At 45.7% G+C, this 17,500-nt stretch overlaps 1 protein-coding gene across 5 annotated transcripts in view; it reads right to left on the bottom strand.

Moving 5' to 3' along the window:
• Positions 1 to 3,404: 3,404 nt before the first annotated feature.
• smoc1 (SPARC related modular calcium binding 1) overlaps positions 3,405 to 17,500 on the bottom strand; it is a 51,340-nt gene continuing 37,244 nt past the window's right edge. For 4 of the 5 annotated variants that reach the window (XM_062522605.1, XM_062522607.1, XM_062522608.1 and 1 more), the window contains 5 exons: positions 17,177 to 17,259; positions 14,794 to 14,899; positions 13,659 to 13,906; positions 12,669 to 12,753; positions 3,405 to 5,229 (listed from right to left, as the gene is read on the bottom strand). In XM_062522605.1, the coding sequence (XP_062378589.1) occupies positions 5,193 to 5,229; positions 12,669 to 12,753; positions 13,659 to 13,906; positions 14,794 to 14,899; positions 17,177 to 17,259 (559 nt within the window). In that variant the 3' untranslated portion in view covers positions 3,405 to 5,192. Of the gene's footprint in view, positions 5,230 to 12,648; positions 12,754 to 13,658; positions 13,907 to 14,793; positions 14,900 to 17,176; positions 17,260 to 17,500 lie in introns of all 5 variants that reach the window. The other variant, XM_062522606.1, reaches the window with a different exon arrangement.

Genomic DNA, 17,500 nt, shown 5'->3' with positions numbered 1-17,500 from the left:
CTGTATAGACCAGTAGTTCAAGCTCAATCAAAATACAATCTATTGTAATCCAAAGTATAATTGAATGCAGATCTACTGGAATCAGTCTTAGATCAGTATAGTGATGAAATAAATGTTCCTGACTTCATTATGTTGATTTAATATCCGTGTCTTTGTTGATTAGGCAACAGACAAACACACTAGCTGAGTACAATGCATTCTCTTTTTTTTTCTTCAGAAAGCACATGGAACCAGTTATTGAAAACAACATAAAACTAATTCACACAACCACTAAATTAAAATATGTCTCCTTTCCTTTTGGAGAGAAACAGACACCTGCGTCTATTAAGCCAGCTGAGTTCTCAATCAGTATGTGGACATGGCTGCACTTTGACCCCAGTGTGTGACCTTTGACCTGTAGCCTGAGCTAACCAGCAGGTGCTGAAGCAGACAGGGAGGGCATTAGACACAAATGTTCAACAGCGCACATGCAAGCACAACCCCCCCAGAGCCCTTAAACCAGTTCCCCAGAACCAAATACACCTTTGGATGATTGTAACTACGATCTACCTCTTCAACCTCACCAGCTCCATGTGTTAGTGGAGGACATAAGGATTAGAAGTCTTTATTGTGAACTTCAATGTAAAGTTGATGGTGCTGGCCATCATTCAGATAAAGTTTATGAAGTTTATGAAGTGTTAACGTGGGTGAGTTGATTATCCTCCCACCGGAACACATTCACTCATTCACACGAACACACATATGCGTATACACACATACACACACACACACACACAGCCACAAACACATTTCATCTTTCTAAGACACACACACACACGCACAAACACTTACACACACACACACTCTCTCTCTCACACACACACACACACACACACACACACACACATCCTTAAGCAGCTGCGTCATTATAAAACTCTTTTGAACTTCACACTGGAAGTCAAATGCCACATGTGTCAGAACAAGACAGATGTAGTGCAGCTGCTTCCCAGCTCTTATTTCATCTCTTTGCCTTATCCCTCAGAACACCGCCCCTCCATCACCCGCATCAACAACCACCCCTGCATCCACCCACCCACACCACCCACCCACCTTAAGATCCAAACCAACAGCATCTTCTAGCGTCAGCTCCATGGCCATCCTCGAGCGCGAGCTTGTTTTCCCACCGGTCTCCGTGTGTTCTTGCTCGGCATCCTGAGAGGCCAAATACATGTGGCGGCACCAGTCATCTCCACGGAAACCCCCAGAGTCCCAATCAAACCACGCCACTTACGCCACGGTCCCTGGGAGAACCGCGGTGGCCACAGTAAAAGCTACATTTTGCAATCGCTGTAACGCGCCAGCCGTGAGTGTGCTCCAGATGATCTGCATCTGTTCATGTGAAAGTTAGTTTTAGTCAAAGAGAGCTGACCTGAGAATCTTTTAATGTTACCATCTTCCACTGAATCAGAACAAAATCATGCTTATTCTTCTGTTGCGGACTGCTTGCCGTATGGCACTGTGGTATGAAGGTATTACACGACAGACTGTGCTGTGAAACAGGCCGTCATGACAGCTGGGATGATCTTTGAACGTGCAAAAGTTACTAAACAGGTTGGCTGTACATATTCCCTCTGCTTCACTTTCCAGTTTTGTTTTCTACCAAACATGAGAGTTTAGAATGCTTCATAACTTTAGCTAAAGTTACTAGATGTATTATTGATTTTAGGCTTCGTAAGTGCAGTGACTCTGTTGAGCTACTCAACTCACTTGTAGTTCATTTGAGGTTCAGTGGAGGAGAGGGCGCTCGTTATCAAGATGAGATCAAGACATTATGGAGGAACAAGTCCTTTTAGGTAAGTCCCGCCACTCGGCGGCCATTTTGCAACGCACTTTGGCCAGTTACCAGGCAGCTACTTTCCTATTCAAGTGAATGGGGAGGCTTACAGGAAGGGATGGGATATGTGTAGAGGCGACTGGCATTTTGGAGTTACGAACTAAGCACATGCATTTCTATGGAGGATGAGGAGTGTTGTGTCTCCTCAATACAAAGTCTAGTACAAGTCGAGCCATACAGAACAAGGCAAACACTACTGACTTCTGTCTGTTCACGTTCAGTGCTCACTCCCATGGCTGCCTTGGGATTCAGAGATGGAGAGAGTTATTGCTTGCTCTACTGGAATTTGTTGTCGAGGTAGTTTAACAACATGAGCAAGAGATAGCACAAGGGTGTGTGCCAGAAAAGGTCTATGGGTTGAAACATGGAGAACAAGGATGATGACAGCTCTGAAGAGAAGTGTGCCAAAACGAGTAGAGATAACAGAAAGGAAACAGGGTTTGTCTGAGGTATATGTTTGACATATAGTACAGCTATTTATGTATATATCTTTTTTGTTTTGATTTGCCTCACGAAAGCATTGGCACACTGCTGGAATGCACTGCATGTAAGACCAGATGTGCGTCAGGTGAATAGCAGGAGGATGTCAAGGGTTGCTAGTCGTAAACTCCACCGACAGCAACTGGCTCCTCAGAACTTGTCAGATGAAACGTGAAAATTCTTGTACTAGACGTCAGGACTCACCATCAAAATACTGGCTTGTTCTTCCAATATTTAGTGTGGCTAAATATTGGAAATAAATATTGATCAGCTACATTACAATGGCATTTTACATTGTCCCCGGAGAAAATCGGGGTTAAGTGCTTTGCTCAAGGGCACAACGGTGGAGGCCGGGAATTAAACCCACAACTTTTGTCAGCTCTTCCTTATTATAGCGTGGCAACATGGAGGCTAATGTCCCATGATGAGGCACCATTCTGAGAAGAACATGAGTGGGGTGATGGAGATAGATCATCAATGGCCATCCAACTTTCGGCTCCTCCAGACTAAAACTGATCAGTATTGACTGGTCGTGATAAAAAACAGCTGTGCTCATCTTTCCTTCACACAGTCATATCATATGCCATTCAAGTTGAGAATGCCAAACCAAAGCTAGCTCTGTTAAAACATAACTTAAGCATGACAAAACAAACGCATGTATAACGAAACCGTGACCATATTTTATTTAATTTCCTCCTGTATAAAAGCGGAGCATGTTTGGAATCCACCTACGGTATAACCAGCTTGCCAAGTCAAAGAATGGGGATGATGGATGCATCTGATCTCTTTCACAAATTTAAATATGTCAATATTTTTGAGAAAAGTACCTTCATTATTTTAGACATCTTGTTTGGATGGCCCATCAGCATAGCCTACGTGAGCAGGAGCATGGGCAAAAAAACAGTTTAATATCGCTCATTACTCGCTTCGCTGTTTTACAACGGCCATTAAACTCTGATGAGATCATTACGTCAACGATCAGAACGTTACGCACGATTATTTTGACTAGGATGCACTACACATGAAAGGTGACAGAATACAGGAGACAACATCTTTTTAGCATATGTATTCTCAGTGTCTTGATTTTACACATTTACTGGTGGTGCTAATGGTTTATTGACAGATTTTCAAAATAAAAAAAAAATCTATTTAAATGTAAAATCACCTTTAGAGGTTGTCAAACTCCAAACTTGACAAGGAAACAAGGATACACCTTGAGTGAACACTGCAGTGTGAGGTAGCTCCATATCTGGAGGATAGGAGGCTCTATCGTTCGTTCATGTTCAGGCTTTAATGGTTGCCGGGTAAACTAGGTGAGACCATTTTAAAGCCTTTTTTTCTCATGTGTTAAGTGCTGAGGTGACCAGCCCTCCTGGGATTGGAGCTACCTCTCCTGCCATACAGTATATTACATATTTACACATCGGCCATCTTTCTTCCGTGAGCTGCTCCCACAGCCTGTCCATACATACATACGAAACATAAACAAAAATAAACAATCAATTATATTCCTCATTTTTTTCCTAATTTTGACATACATTTAAGTGAGGGAGTAAATGTTACTATTTGCCTTTAACGCTTTTTGCCTTTGCAAATGATGTGCTTCCTTCGTGATGGACTGTATGTGTTTTGACATAGGCCTACATGCTAGTTCTTAATGATGACCGGAAAGACAAACACATGGTCAGTTGTATAAGACAGTTACCCAACAATCCAGATCTTTACCACTGCTCTGCTATTAAGCTTTTCACACAGTAAAAAGACGCTTTGCCATGGGACTTAGTCTGCAATATAATCACTCTGTCCTTCGTCCTTTGTCCTTTCTGTCATTTTCCAACTAAAAATCAATGAACCTAGACAGACACATGCCAGTAATGCCAAGGTATTCCAGTGGAATATAAAAAGTTCACACAACTGTGTTTCATGTTCTCAACACAGAACAACATAAAGCAAAGTAGCACTATTGTACTTGCAGTGAAAGCTTTTTAAAGTACTTTTTAAAGGACAGATATTAGTTTTAATACTGAAAAGCACCTACAATGTGACTACCACCTGTCATGAAAATAGTTTGGCTTGAAACTGACATCATAATATCTAAAGACAGATTTAGCTGTCCAGTTAGATGTATATTTTACACACTAATGTCCTGTGCGTCTGTTTTATCTTTCATAATTGAGTGTTTGATGATAAATAATAAAAGTGGTTTCAGTTCTTAATGTGACTACTTCTGTGAACATATCGATGTGAACACCACATTTCCCAATGTGAATATATCAATGCGCACATCATACTTACAACTGACAACATTGATCCCCTCAAGATGCACAACATCTGATCACTCAAAATGGCAAAGCTTTCCAACAAAGACTTTAGCGAAGAGTGAACTTTTGTTTTCACTAAGCATGATACCAAACCGCTATTTTTCTGTTTAAAAACCCACCTACATCCGTATTTGAGCGTGATAGTGTATCTACCCGATAAAACACATTAGTTTGACATTATCATGAAATAGCTAATTATGGTGCCGTCGTGAAGAATCCTGGCTGAAATCAGGACTGAAACAGGTAGTCAATTACAAAACAGTAACAAACTGTGCACACTTCCTAACATAGATCCTTAGAATAACAACAGTTTATGCCATGGTTTATGTCATAGTTTAACAATGATGAGAAATGTCTAAAAACTGGGAAGAGAAAGTGCAAATATTTTGGCTCCACAATTTCTTCTTTTTTTGTCTCTTATTGTACAGGAACCTCTTCATTTTTTTCTACTTTCACTCTCTCCTTTCATCCATCAGAGAGCATCCAGATCTGTTTCCTCTGTGCCCTCTGCACTTGCTTCAGCTTCTGGAACTTTCCCTCCTCACACCAGACGTCCTACAGGGAAACGATAACCAGCGAAAGAGATCAAAACCTGGAAACCTGAAACTTGCACTAAAACAAAACCATCACGAGACAAGTTATGTCCTACGCTCAAGACTCACTTGACCCCCCCCCCCCCACACACACACACATACTGTACATACCCACCCCTCCACACACAGACATACCCACCCCTACACACAGACACACAGACACACACACACACACACACACATTTACAAAAAATATAGAGTGCCATGCTAGTTCCCTTCCCATATAAAACAGACAAGAGCAAGACAAACAATGGGACATGTGATGGAGTGACCAGAACACCAGAGGCTGCTACAGGGAAGCTGATAGCATGTGAAGCATACAGAGGCTGCTACAGGGAAGCTGATAGCATGTGAAGCATACAGAGGCTGCTACAGGGAAGCTGATAGCATGTGAAGCATACAGAGGCTGCTACAGGGAAGCTGATAGCATGTGAAGCATACAGAGGCTGCTACAGGGAAGCTGATAGCATGTGAAGCAGAGGCTGCTACAGGGAAGCTGATAGCATGTGAAACAGAGGCTGCTACAGGGAAGCTGATAGCAGGTGAAGCAGAGGCTGCTACAGGGAAGCTGATAGCATGTGAAACAGAGGCTGCTACAGGGAAGCTGATAGCATGTGAAGCAGAGGCTGCTACAGGGAAGCTGATACAGTAGCATGTGAAACAGAGGCTGCTACAGGGAAGCTGATGGCATGTGAAACAGAGGCTGCTACAGGGAAGCTGATGGCATGTGAAACAGAGGCTGCTACAGGGAAGCTAGCATGTGAAGCATACAGAGGCTGCTACAGGGAAGCTGATAGCATGCGAAGCATACAGAGGCTGCTACAGGGAAGCTGATAGCATGTGAAGCATACAGAGGCTGCTACAGGGAAGCTAGCTGCCTAAAACTAGCTAAGCACAGCATATACTGTAGGTGGCAAACACTATCAAACAGAAGAGAGCACAAGATGTGCACAGTCAAATCTTAGTAAGTACTATGCATGCTTCAGCATACATGACTTTGAAAACAGCGCTCTGCGTTGAGGAATTCTTTGCCTCCACGTCGTCCATTCATTTCACAAATCGGGACACCTCGCCAGCCATTTTCCCTTACGTAGCCTACTCTAGCCTAGACATAATATAATATTCAGTTCAAGTATTTAGAAGTTTTAAAGATTTCAGTAATCAGTTGGCATTTTCAGAAGTTAAAAACACTGATATAGTCTTCCGACATCAGATAAATCATACAGAGAACCACCTTCTGTGGATAGCATTCCGTTCAACTTCTACGTCGCCTTTCCCCATTAAACTGAATTACTCATCCACCAATAGAAATACACGCGGAAGGGACCGGAGGAGTGCTAGACACTTGTCCTCCACCCAAATGTGACCCTTTAAAGTGAAATCAGTTGCTTTGCGCACAAAGTTATTTTGAGAAAATCCACAATAAACAAACTTCCGGGTTGAAATGTTGAATTTCACGTTTTCGCATAATTCGACAATATACAGTCTACAGTTTCATATCGTGAACTAATTTCACGGAAAAACATACGTCTTGACTGTTAAACCCGGCGAAGATTCAACACATTTGCAGTCATTCCAGTTGTCCACGCGCTGCTTAAAAAGGTGATTTCTCCTCTTCTGGCATATCGTGACAGGAGAACCATGTCAACTTCGGATGCGGTTATCTTAGCGATAGTTTGTGTAATACCCTAAATATACATATCGTTGGAAAGCTTAGTTTATGGCCGTTCACGTGAGCACAATAACTTTATTTTGTAAATGTAACCGAAACGACTGGTTTCGCTTTACAGGGTCACAAATAAGCAAGTGCTGGGAGCGTGCGGCTGACTATCAGTGGTGGAGGGACGGTGTCCTTGATGCGGTGTGCGACTCCTCTTGGGGCCATTAATCACAGGCAGGGCCGCCGTGCTGGGACAGGAGGCAGGAGATGGGACATGGGACATGGGCAGAAGAGCCAGATTGCTTGCAGATGGCCACTGAGGAGGGAAGCGTGAGAGCTCTTGTGGAGCTAACCCCATGGGGGCGGGGCTAAAGGGGACACCAGGAGGTCCACACACCAGCACACCACATTCTCTCTCTCTCTCTCTCTCTCTTGCTTGCTCTCTCTCTCTCCCTCTCTCTGTGTGTGTGTGTGTGTGTGCATGTGTGTGCATGTGTGTGTATGTTTGTGTGCTCGTGTGTGTGTGTGTGTGTGTGTGTGTGTGTGCGTGTGTGTGTGCAAATGTCTGTACCCACAGTGTGTGGGTGTGCGTAAGTTGCCTCCTAATGTGGTGAAGTTTAGTCAGCATACTCTGTGGCTCATACTCCCCAGTAGACATACAGTAACATTCTATTCCTCATCACTCACTGGGGCTACACTAGACCAGACTAAGTTAGGATAAGTCAATATCCTCAGTATTTCATTTCACAATGTTACACTGTTCCCACACGCCTTCCTCTTCCTCTTCCTCTTATCCTCAAAGCTCGACAGCCTCTAAATCAGCTGTGGTCAAACCCGCTCATCGTCAAATAAACCCCACGGGACGAGCGGGTAAGCAGTGAAGGCCGCTGATCTTCAGAGCTCTGTGAAACTATCATCAATAAAACAGTCATCATGGTATCCCTGTATCAAAGCCCAGGCTAGCATGGCTCCCCCCACCTCCCCCCCGCTACACTCTTCTTTATCTCGGCTAGCTTAAGTGGACTGGCTCTGCCTCATGCCCCCCCCCACCCCCCCACCACCACTACAGCAGCATGTGCTTGAATTGCTTTGGTAATTACCGGCTCCAGCAAAGCGGTGAGCTGTGCCCTCCCCTCCGCTTCGCCGAGATAAAGTGGCGGTATCAGTGCCGTTAACGGCACAAAGGAACTCCGGACACCCCCAATCCCACATCTGATAACAAATACGAAACTAGATCCACTCAGCCTGAGCCAAACTCCAGCTCAGTAGTGACTCCTGGAGCTTTCATTAAACACACGGTTGCACCCGCACACAGGAGGAGGGGCTGTGTGGAACTGACTGAGGTGTCTGATGATTATAACAACAGCACAGAGAACATACGACACATTCAAGCTTATACGCTTTGAGGCTTTTTTCCCTGTAAAGCAGATATGAGACCTCGATATGGAGTACTGTACCTCTTCAATGTGTACTGATGTAGATTTGCTGAAGGATTTTGCTTGGCTTGTCAGCATTGCAACAGTATGTCTGCTCATGCAGACTTGCAAGGCCCTTCAAGAAACGTCAATATCATTATGGTTCTGTCATCTGACGCTCACCAAACAACACTCAAGGTGATGATATATGGGAGAATGTTTTGAGCAACGTTGCCGGGCGACCACATAACCACCGGGTTCCATTTGTTCTGATTGGTGATGATCATGACGGTTTGCCCACTCATGATTAAAGTTCTCCAGATGAGAAATGGTTGCCCAATAACAATGGCAACCTGCCAGCGCCACAATAATGAGGAACGCTGCCCGGCAACATTGCTCAACAAGTGGCTCCATGTACCATTTAGATGCAGAGAATGGAGGGGACAACTGCCCACAAGGAGGGTTGAATTATACTCACATGGAAAACAAACAAACAAACAAAAAAAACCCTCGTCCAGGCCGTATGTGTGTGTGTGTGTGTGAGTGAAGGAGGCATTTATAATGTTCATACGGCAGGAAGTGTCTGGAGCTGCTGGCCCTCACCAACCAAGAGGCAAGTGGGCTAAAGCTGATGAGTACTGTTGACGACGGCTCTTAAATCTTACAGGCAGACAGAAGCCCAGGGCAGAGACAACCAGCTCTAAGAGCTCCTTTTTGCTCGTGTTCAAATTTCCATGAAGCACACTCCATTTGAGTGGCCCCTGAAGGACGCTGACTGGTGTAAGCTATTTTTTCCTGACGGCCATTTTGATGATGTCGTTGAGAAATGAAGAGATGTACTGTGCAAATATTCCAATACACGCATCTCTGTAAACACCCCATGGTACATCTCAACTAGGACGAGTTCCCGTGGTGCAGCACACAGACTCAACGCCACAACTGCACCTTCAGGCCTCCCCAGGCTTGGACACGAGGACACCAGGGTGACAGCAGGGACTGAACTGACACCCACGGGAAAGGACCTTATTAACTTGGATGTAAATACACTATTTCAGGACATTTCCATTCCCGCGTGGAAGAGTGGATGCCATCTACAAACACACAAACACACACACACACACACACACACACACACACACACACACACACACACACACAAACACACACACACACACACACACACACACACACACAAACACTCTCTCTCTCTCTCTCTCTCTCTCTCACACACACACACACACACACACACACACACACACAGAAAGAGAAAAAGAGAAAGGGAAACACACACTCACAAATAAACAGCATTCCCTTCACAGTTGCCAGTCTCCAAAACAAACTCACAAAGCGACAAACATGAGATCATGTCTATGATACTCACATCCCCTTGCAAATTTGGACAGTTTGATTTAACACACAACAGTCGGGAGAACTTGAAATGAGAACTTCATAAATTTCACTGTGCTCACGTACAGTACGGCTAAACAAATCCAGACCCAGGAGGAGTCTGATTCATGCTGCTTTAAGTTGCTGCAGGTCGTATAGAATACCTGCATAATCAAACACAAGCAAGGCATTCATCAGCCACAGACACGTCTATTGGCTCTGACGTGCTGTTGGCCTCTCACGCTCACCAGACTCATCCATTCTTCTGCTGCATGGGATAGTTCTGCTGGCTTTGATAGATCACTGCATCCTACGGGAAGCCCTAATCTTCTGTGATGGGCCTCTGGCTGGTGTGTGTGTCAAAACTAACAGCACTAGGTGGTGGTAGGCTGTGTGTGTGTGTGTGTGTGTGTGTGTGTGTGTGTGTGAGAGTGGGAGGGGGGGGTGTAGGTGAGGACTATGGGGGTCTTAAAACAAAAACTGGGCAGGAGTAGCCCCTCACCTCTCCAAACGACCCTTGCTGTTTATCCTGGCAGGCGTGCCCACGGCCCCATAGCCCTGACGTTATGCCCACTCCTACTCCCAGCCACGGCACTGCAGGGCCCGGGCAGCCCGCGCCAGGGTAAACACATGACCTCAGAGCTCAGAGGCTCCGCAGAGGACCCCGCGCCAGAGCAAACAACACCAGTGGGACTAATAATGGGGGGATCCTTTGGGACCAAACAAAGACAGAGAGAAAGAAAGAGGGAGAAAGAGAGAGAGTAGGGGAGAGACAGGGGGAGAAGGAGAGAGAGGGGGAGAAAGACTGGGGGATAGGGAGCGAGAGAGAGAGAGAGACGGGGAGAGAGGGAGAGAGAGAAAAAAATAGCTGCCTGTCACAACTGATAATCACCTTGCAATGAACAAGCAATCTGTATGTAACTTCACATCAGGCCTTTCCCTGGAGTCCCAATAGAGTGCAGTTTTCCACAGATGTGCGTAACTGGGCGAGTAGAGGGATGCTTATTCATTTGACTTCCCTACACAGCCTGTGCGCTTTATAGGGGTGCGTGGTGTAAGTTATTAGACACTTTCCCTCTTCAGAACCCTAATAACCGCTCCGTTCTCACACGGTCCCAATAGAGGGGGGATGGGGGGGGGGGAGCGGAGCAGTGTCAGTCGAGGGGACTGGATGAATGAATCCTCCTCTACAGACATTCCACTGGAGATGACACAGTGAGCGCGACAGGAGGAGCAGCAAGTGTCAGCAGCAGATGGAGGTGTAGTCGCGTCTCCTCCTCACACTCTGTTTTATGAAGACACACTCTGGGCCTACGGCTGCGGCTGACTACTGTGAAGAATCCCGTTTTGCTCCTCAAGTGCAGTGTTGACCACAGACACTCCGACCGGAGGCAGGCGAACGAGCTGCCGGACTCCATCACTATACGGCAGAAACCTGCTGTGACTGCGGCCGACGTCTGTAAACATTTCCCAGCATGCCATTTGGTCATAGTGCAAATGAGCATGGCATTTGGTCATAGTGCAAATTAACATGGCATTTCTCTTAAGGAGGCCGGCCACTGAGTCTGATGAACACTACGCACGCAGGGAGGAGATGAAGCTGTCTTGAGTAGTGACAGATTGCAGGCAAGAGATGGTGCATGGTGATCTGTGCATCTGGGCAGCAACAGCTGATTATATTACATTACCTACACCAGACAGTACAGTAGGCATACTGTAGATCTATTCTCTATAAATAGAGTAGAGCAATTAAAACATCATTTTCAATTGAGTCTTCGGCCAAAGACAAACCATTATGTCAGATTTGCGCTATATAAAGTAACACATTCATCCATTCACTCACTTACTCACTCATTTCTTTGACAAGGAACAAGTGAGGTTGCAGCACAGCACACTGCACAAAATAAATCATTTTCACCGCAAATGAGCCTTTACTACAAGCTTCATTTCCTTAGCAGAGGGACGCAAGAAAGACAGACAGAGAAAGACAGACAAAGAGAGAGCGAGAGAGAGACCAATGCAGTTGAAGTAAATTGCATTTGCAGCAGATATTTATCCTCACAGAGGCAGGTGGCTGTCACACCAAACTGCCAAGCCCAACTGCTCATCTAAGGGCAAAAGCCCGTTTACATCATCCAAACAGTTGCCAAGAGCTACCAGATGATGGCCATTTCGAATAGTTTCCTGCAATTCCCTCCGAAGTTACAATGGAATATATGCCACAGGCTACAACAATATTCCTTTTCTTCTCTAAATTCCATGGTTTTCTGAAACCATAATGTGAATACATTCTGCATGTGTGATGTGAAATGGAAATATATCCAGTATTCAATTCTAATGAACACTACCCAGTGCAAGATGAATATGACATTGATACGATGATTGACATTCATTGGATGAAAAAGCCCAAATGGCACGAAGAGAATAATGACTCTTATTGTTCCTAGGCCCCGTACACACGTAGCCGGGTATCTGCTTAACCGAAGGTACTTGTCTACGTTTGGACCTGTCGTCCACATGACAATGCATATAACCGAATGTTTAAAAAACCTCTGCGAATTCTCCGTTTATAAATTGACGTGTAGCCAGAGATAACCGGAGATCTGCGGTTTCGAACGTCGTAATATGCGCCAAAACCACAACACATCTGCTCTGACGTCAAACGTGCGACCTCTGTTCACTGCAGAAGCATGGATCTGAGTGCCTTGAAACCGCAGATGTTCGAAGGTTTTTCTTCACCAAAACGAGGTAATGTGGATAAAATCATTTTATAAACGGAGGGGGGGAAATATTCGGTTTTAAAAATACCCGGCTACGTGTGTACATAGCCCTAGTCTGTTAGTGGATTAATGTTTAGCTCTCTACAAAACAGCCAGCTCTGCTGCACTGCAGGTTAATGAAGCGCTTTAGTAGATCTTACTGAACAAATGGGTCCCTTGCCTTGGCCCTTGGTTACTGCTGCTGCTGCTGCTGCTGCTGCTGCTGCTGCTGCTACTGCTACTGGTGCTACTGCTCACAGAGCTACCTGTAAAGAACACACACACACACATACACAGAGAAAGAGAGAGAGAGAGAGAGGGAGAGAGAGAGATAGAGAGATGGAGAGAGAAAGATGTATAAAGACATGGAGCAGAGCCAATGGTGAGGCAGTATTCATCAATATGTTGTGTGTCTAGATGCGCTCCTTCCAGCACAGAGCGCTTGTGGCTAACGCTCCCTGCTGGGATGCTAGTGTGTGTGTGCTGACTCTGACTGCGCTCTGTTTTCTTTCTCGGAGCCCAGACAGGCTCGGGAGACAGACTTTTCCATCTGTCGTCCCACCAGCTTTCATTATGAAGCATTAATTGGCAGAGTCCAGTGTGTTTTGACTGGCTGTATGTGAGTTTGGTGCTCTTTTTTTTTGGTCAGAAGCACTTAAACAGAGTAAAGTTCCACAGAGTGGAAGAACTCAAAATGTCTTTAAAAAAAGAAACCACACACTTGATTTATCAACTGCAATGCTTCCTTAGCTTACATGATACAGTTCTCCACAACAGGTCTTATGTCAGATGCTGCTTTTGAGAGGTCTGACATTCTCTTTTCCAGACTAGGGGTGGCTCTCAAACACTCTCCTCGATCCTCGATGCTCGATCCTCGAGTGGCGTTCCCACTGATCTATAACTAACACTGGATAGACTATCCCATTGTTGCTGCCCCATAATTCGTTATCTAGATCAGTGAGGCTCGAGGCCCGAGAAGGAGGGGCGGATGGAAGTATAAAAGACCCAATGAGAGGCCCCCTGGGCCCGGCTCACCGGGCACACTCACTGGGCACACACTGGGCAGTAGGAAACACATACACAGACACACACACACGCACACACACATATGCACACATGTACATGTACACATGCACGCATGCATACACACACACACACACGCCCGGCTCACCTCCTTCTTTGCTGACCCCCAGGCATCCGCGCAGCTCCAGCAGGGAGATGGCCTTGTCCTTGTTCAGGTCGCAGTAGTCGGTGAACTTGCGGGCGCACCTCTTGGGCTTGGCCTTCTTCTTGACGTAGCGCTTGAACGGCTTCATCTCCTTCTTGTTGATGTCCTGGCTGCCGTTGTTGTCCAGCTGAGCAAAGTACCAGTGCACCACCCTCTCCTCCAGCGTGTGGCTGGGGTCCGGCTCCACAAACCTGCACCGACATTACATCACAATAGATTACATCACATTACATCACATTACATTACATTATATTACATCACATTACATTACATCACGTCACATTACATTATCTTACATCACATTACATTACATCGCATTACATTAGATTACATTACATCACATCGCATTACATTATATTACATTACATCACATCACATTACTTTACATTACATTACTCCAGCCTGTGGCTGGAGTCCGGCTCCACAAACCTGCACGGATTACATTACATTACATCACATTACATTACATCACATTACATTTGCCTGACGCTTTGTAGCCAAAGTGACTTACAACATGCTAAATATTTTAAAGCAATTCTCACAACAACTAGGAAAAAATTGAACGGGTAGAGTGCAGTAGGAATAAGTGCATCAATGAGTGCAATTGACTAGTTGCACGAAAGGCTCTCGGTGAGCTTGTTTATTTCCTGTGGCGCCAGGTGTGTTTGAACCTGCCGTTATGCTGAATGTAATTAGTGTCTACACGTACCCAGTTGGGTGTTTCACCTGGTGAATCGCATGTTACGATGGAGAAGGACGTGTAGACACTAATTACATTCAGAATAGTGGCAGGTTCACCTGGCTCCACAGGAAACAAACAAGCTCACCGAGAGGCCTTTCGTGCAACTAGCATATTGTCCGGAGGGGCAGTGCGGCTGGGAATGTCCGCCTCCTTCATGTCCCTGTCAAGGCTGCCATGATTGTGGACACCTCAACAGGCACATGCAGGTGGTAAGTCAAGGATTCATGTGTTCACCGAGATCCAAACAGACTAGACTCTGGGTCATGCAAGAGCCATTGGTGTTTGGGCTCACAAAAATATGTACTGTATGTATTGGTTTATTGCGTCACTACTAACCTCCCACCACCGGAGGGGGTTGGTGAGTTTATGGCCTGCACCATGTCTGTGGTCAGTGCGTCCAGTAGACTGGTTATGAACTCCACCTTCTTCCCATCAGGGCAACCTGTTGTAAGTAAAAAAAAAGACCCATCAGTGTGGTTATGTGGACAATTTTAAACAGATTTGTGAGAAAAGAGTCACGCAGAACTCCCTCAACCCTCTCCTAATACCTCGTCATAGCAGAACAGAAATATTTAGTCATAATTATATATTTAGTGCCTGGGACTGGTGCAATCAAATTCTGTCTAGCAATCCTGAAAAAACAAGGAGCTCACTTTTTCCTTTTCGCCCACGGTCTGACTGCTCCCTAAATAGACACGGTTAATAACTAATCCTGCTGAGGACAACTGAGGGGAGTCACTGATCCTTCACTTTTGTGTGTGTGTGTGTGTGTGTGTGTGTGTGTGTACTGCTTTGGTGTGCATTGATATGAGTGTGTGTGCTGGTGTATTGTTCTGAAGAAAAGAAAGCAGGTCGGAGAAATCTCAGAAGTGTGAGGTGACAAGCGGGCCTTTGCCGGGGAGCGCAGCCCTGTTAAGAGTTTACGACGCGACTCCGAACACCTTGGTTAGCACACTTTAATTGCCCAGATGCACAGCTTTAACAGCATGTTCAAGCAGCTCAAATGTTTTCACCTTAATTGTGTCTCTTAAAGAGAAACTTCAAACACCAGAAACATAATAAAATAATCTTCTCATTTTACCTTTCTCCTCAGTTACTGTATAGTCGTTTCGTCTTGCGTAAAAATCCCTTGTTACTGTTTTTTTTTCCGGTGTTTTCTTTTTTTTTGTTGTCAAAGTTTAAGTTCCTCCCCTTTGGTATTCTTTGGGGTGTTTTTATGTGTTATTTCCTGCTAGCGGTGAGTGAGTTGTGTGGGAGGTGAGGTTCTGTAGCCCACCAGGCGAATCCAATTAGAATCTCTGCAGATACGACAAGCGGTGGTGACGTGCCGCCTCACTGCGCCTTAATCCAAGTGTTAAATTAGAGTGCGCGGGGACGGACCTTTTGCTGTGGGCACACACTGGGCAGTAGGAAACACATACACACACACACACACACACACACACACACGCACGCACACATGTGCATGTACACATGCACACACGCACACACACACACACTCACAAACACACACGCACGCACACACATAGACGCACACGCGTGCGCGCACACACACACACACACACACACACATACGCACACATGCACACACACACACGCACACACACACAGGCACAGTCTCAAAAAGAGACCACTGTAATACAAAAATGCCACAAGGACATTAAAGTAATCATCTGAGCTGCGTTGGTGAGAGCGTTTTATGGCAAAGAGTGGGAACCGTTGGGAGCCGAAGCCAAATGGTGCGTCCTGTGAGGCATTCCTGATTCCTGTGATGATTTGTGTCCATGGCCCTTAGACTGAGCCGGCCGCACACTTTGTTGTGTGGATCACAGCATCCCGCTACAGTGCGTAAAAATAACCCCAGTCAACCCCCTACGGCCACCAACACCCCCCCCCCCCCCCTCAGCCATGCATACCCCCCCTCAGCCATGCACACCCCCTTCAACACTCCCACCGGCTATAAAACATACCACACATCTGCAGCACAGTCAGAAGCCATGTTGGACTCTGTTAACTCTCCAGATGGGGAGTTAAATAGGAGTGTACACTGGTACTTTGAGGAGGAGAGGAGAGGAGAGGAGAGGAGAGAAGACTGGAGGAGAGGAGAGGAGAGGAGGGGAGGGGAGGAGAGGGGAGGAGAGGGGGAGATGTGAGGAGAGGAGAGAGGGAGAGGAGAGGAGAGGAGAGTGGAGGGGCGAACTACTAGCTAAGGCTGTAGCCTGTGCTTCCCGCTTATGAGGCTTATCCCAATTTTGATCATATTCAGGAAATGGTGTTTACACAGGGAGACCTGGTTATTACTACCCCTGTAAGCATGATGAATACTCGTATCCCAGTTACCAACAATAAAGTTCTATTAGCACAGTCGCAGGCATTAGCATAAGAAACCAGAATATGGTGTAAACATGGAACAGTATTCCGGCTTCTTTTGGAGTACTTCAGCTAGCATACCCCGATTTCTCAAAAGTGGGATAAAAGTTTATCCAGGGTTCTGAAACAGGGATATGATATACAGTATGTGCAGACACTTCAAAATTCCGATCATAAGCGGGATACTGAAGTGTATGTAAACACAGTCCCTGACTGTCTCTGTTGCCTGGACACAGATCTCAATCTGTGTCCATGTATCCAGGCAAGTATCAGTCTTAGAACCGAACCTGATGTTTAATCAGGGTTTCTCTCTATGGGCGAACATTCTTGTCGTGATCGTCTCTCTCACCTGTCAGGTCTCTGTCCCTGAAGGGGTCTTCAATCTCCGACACTCGTGAGCGCGCGTCGTTGTCACACTCTGGAGTCTGGTACCTGGCGGAGAGAGAGGGAAGCACGTTGGGGGCATGTGTGTACAGTACAACGGGTGCAGGGAGAGTGAACACATGACAATGAGACAAGACAGACGCAACTGCAGAGGGAGAAACAGAACTCGCTCTAATTGAAGCACTGTGTATACAATTAGCCCTCATTGGAAGTATATCAAAGTATTTATAAAGTATTGGACCGCTGACTATAATAGAGGAGTATGGGGGCATATGTCTGTCCATATAAG

Source organism: Sardina pilchardus, chromosome 20, assembly GCF_963854185.1.
Source record: "Sardina pilchardus chromosome 20, fSarPil1.1, whole genome shotgun sequence".
Lineage (NCBI taxonomy): Eukaryota > Metazoa > Chordata > Actinopteri > Clupeiformes > Clupeidae > Sardina > Sardina pilchardus.
Note: the sequence above shows the minus strand (reverse complement) of the source record. Positions and strands in the feature narration are given on the sequence as shown.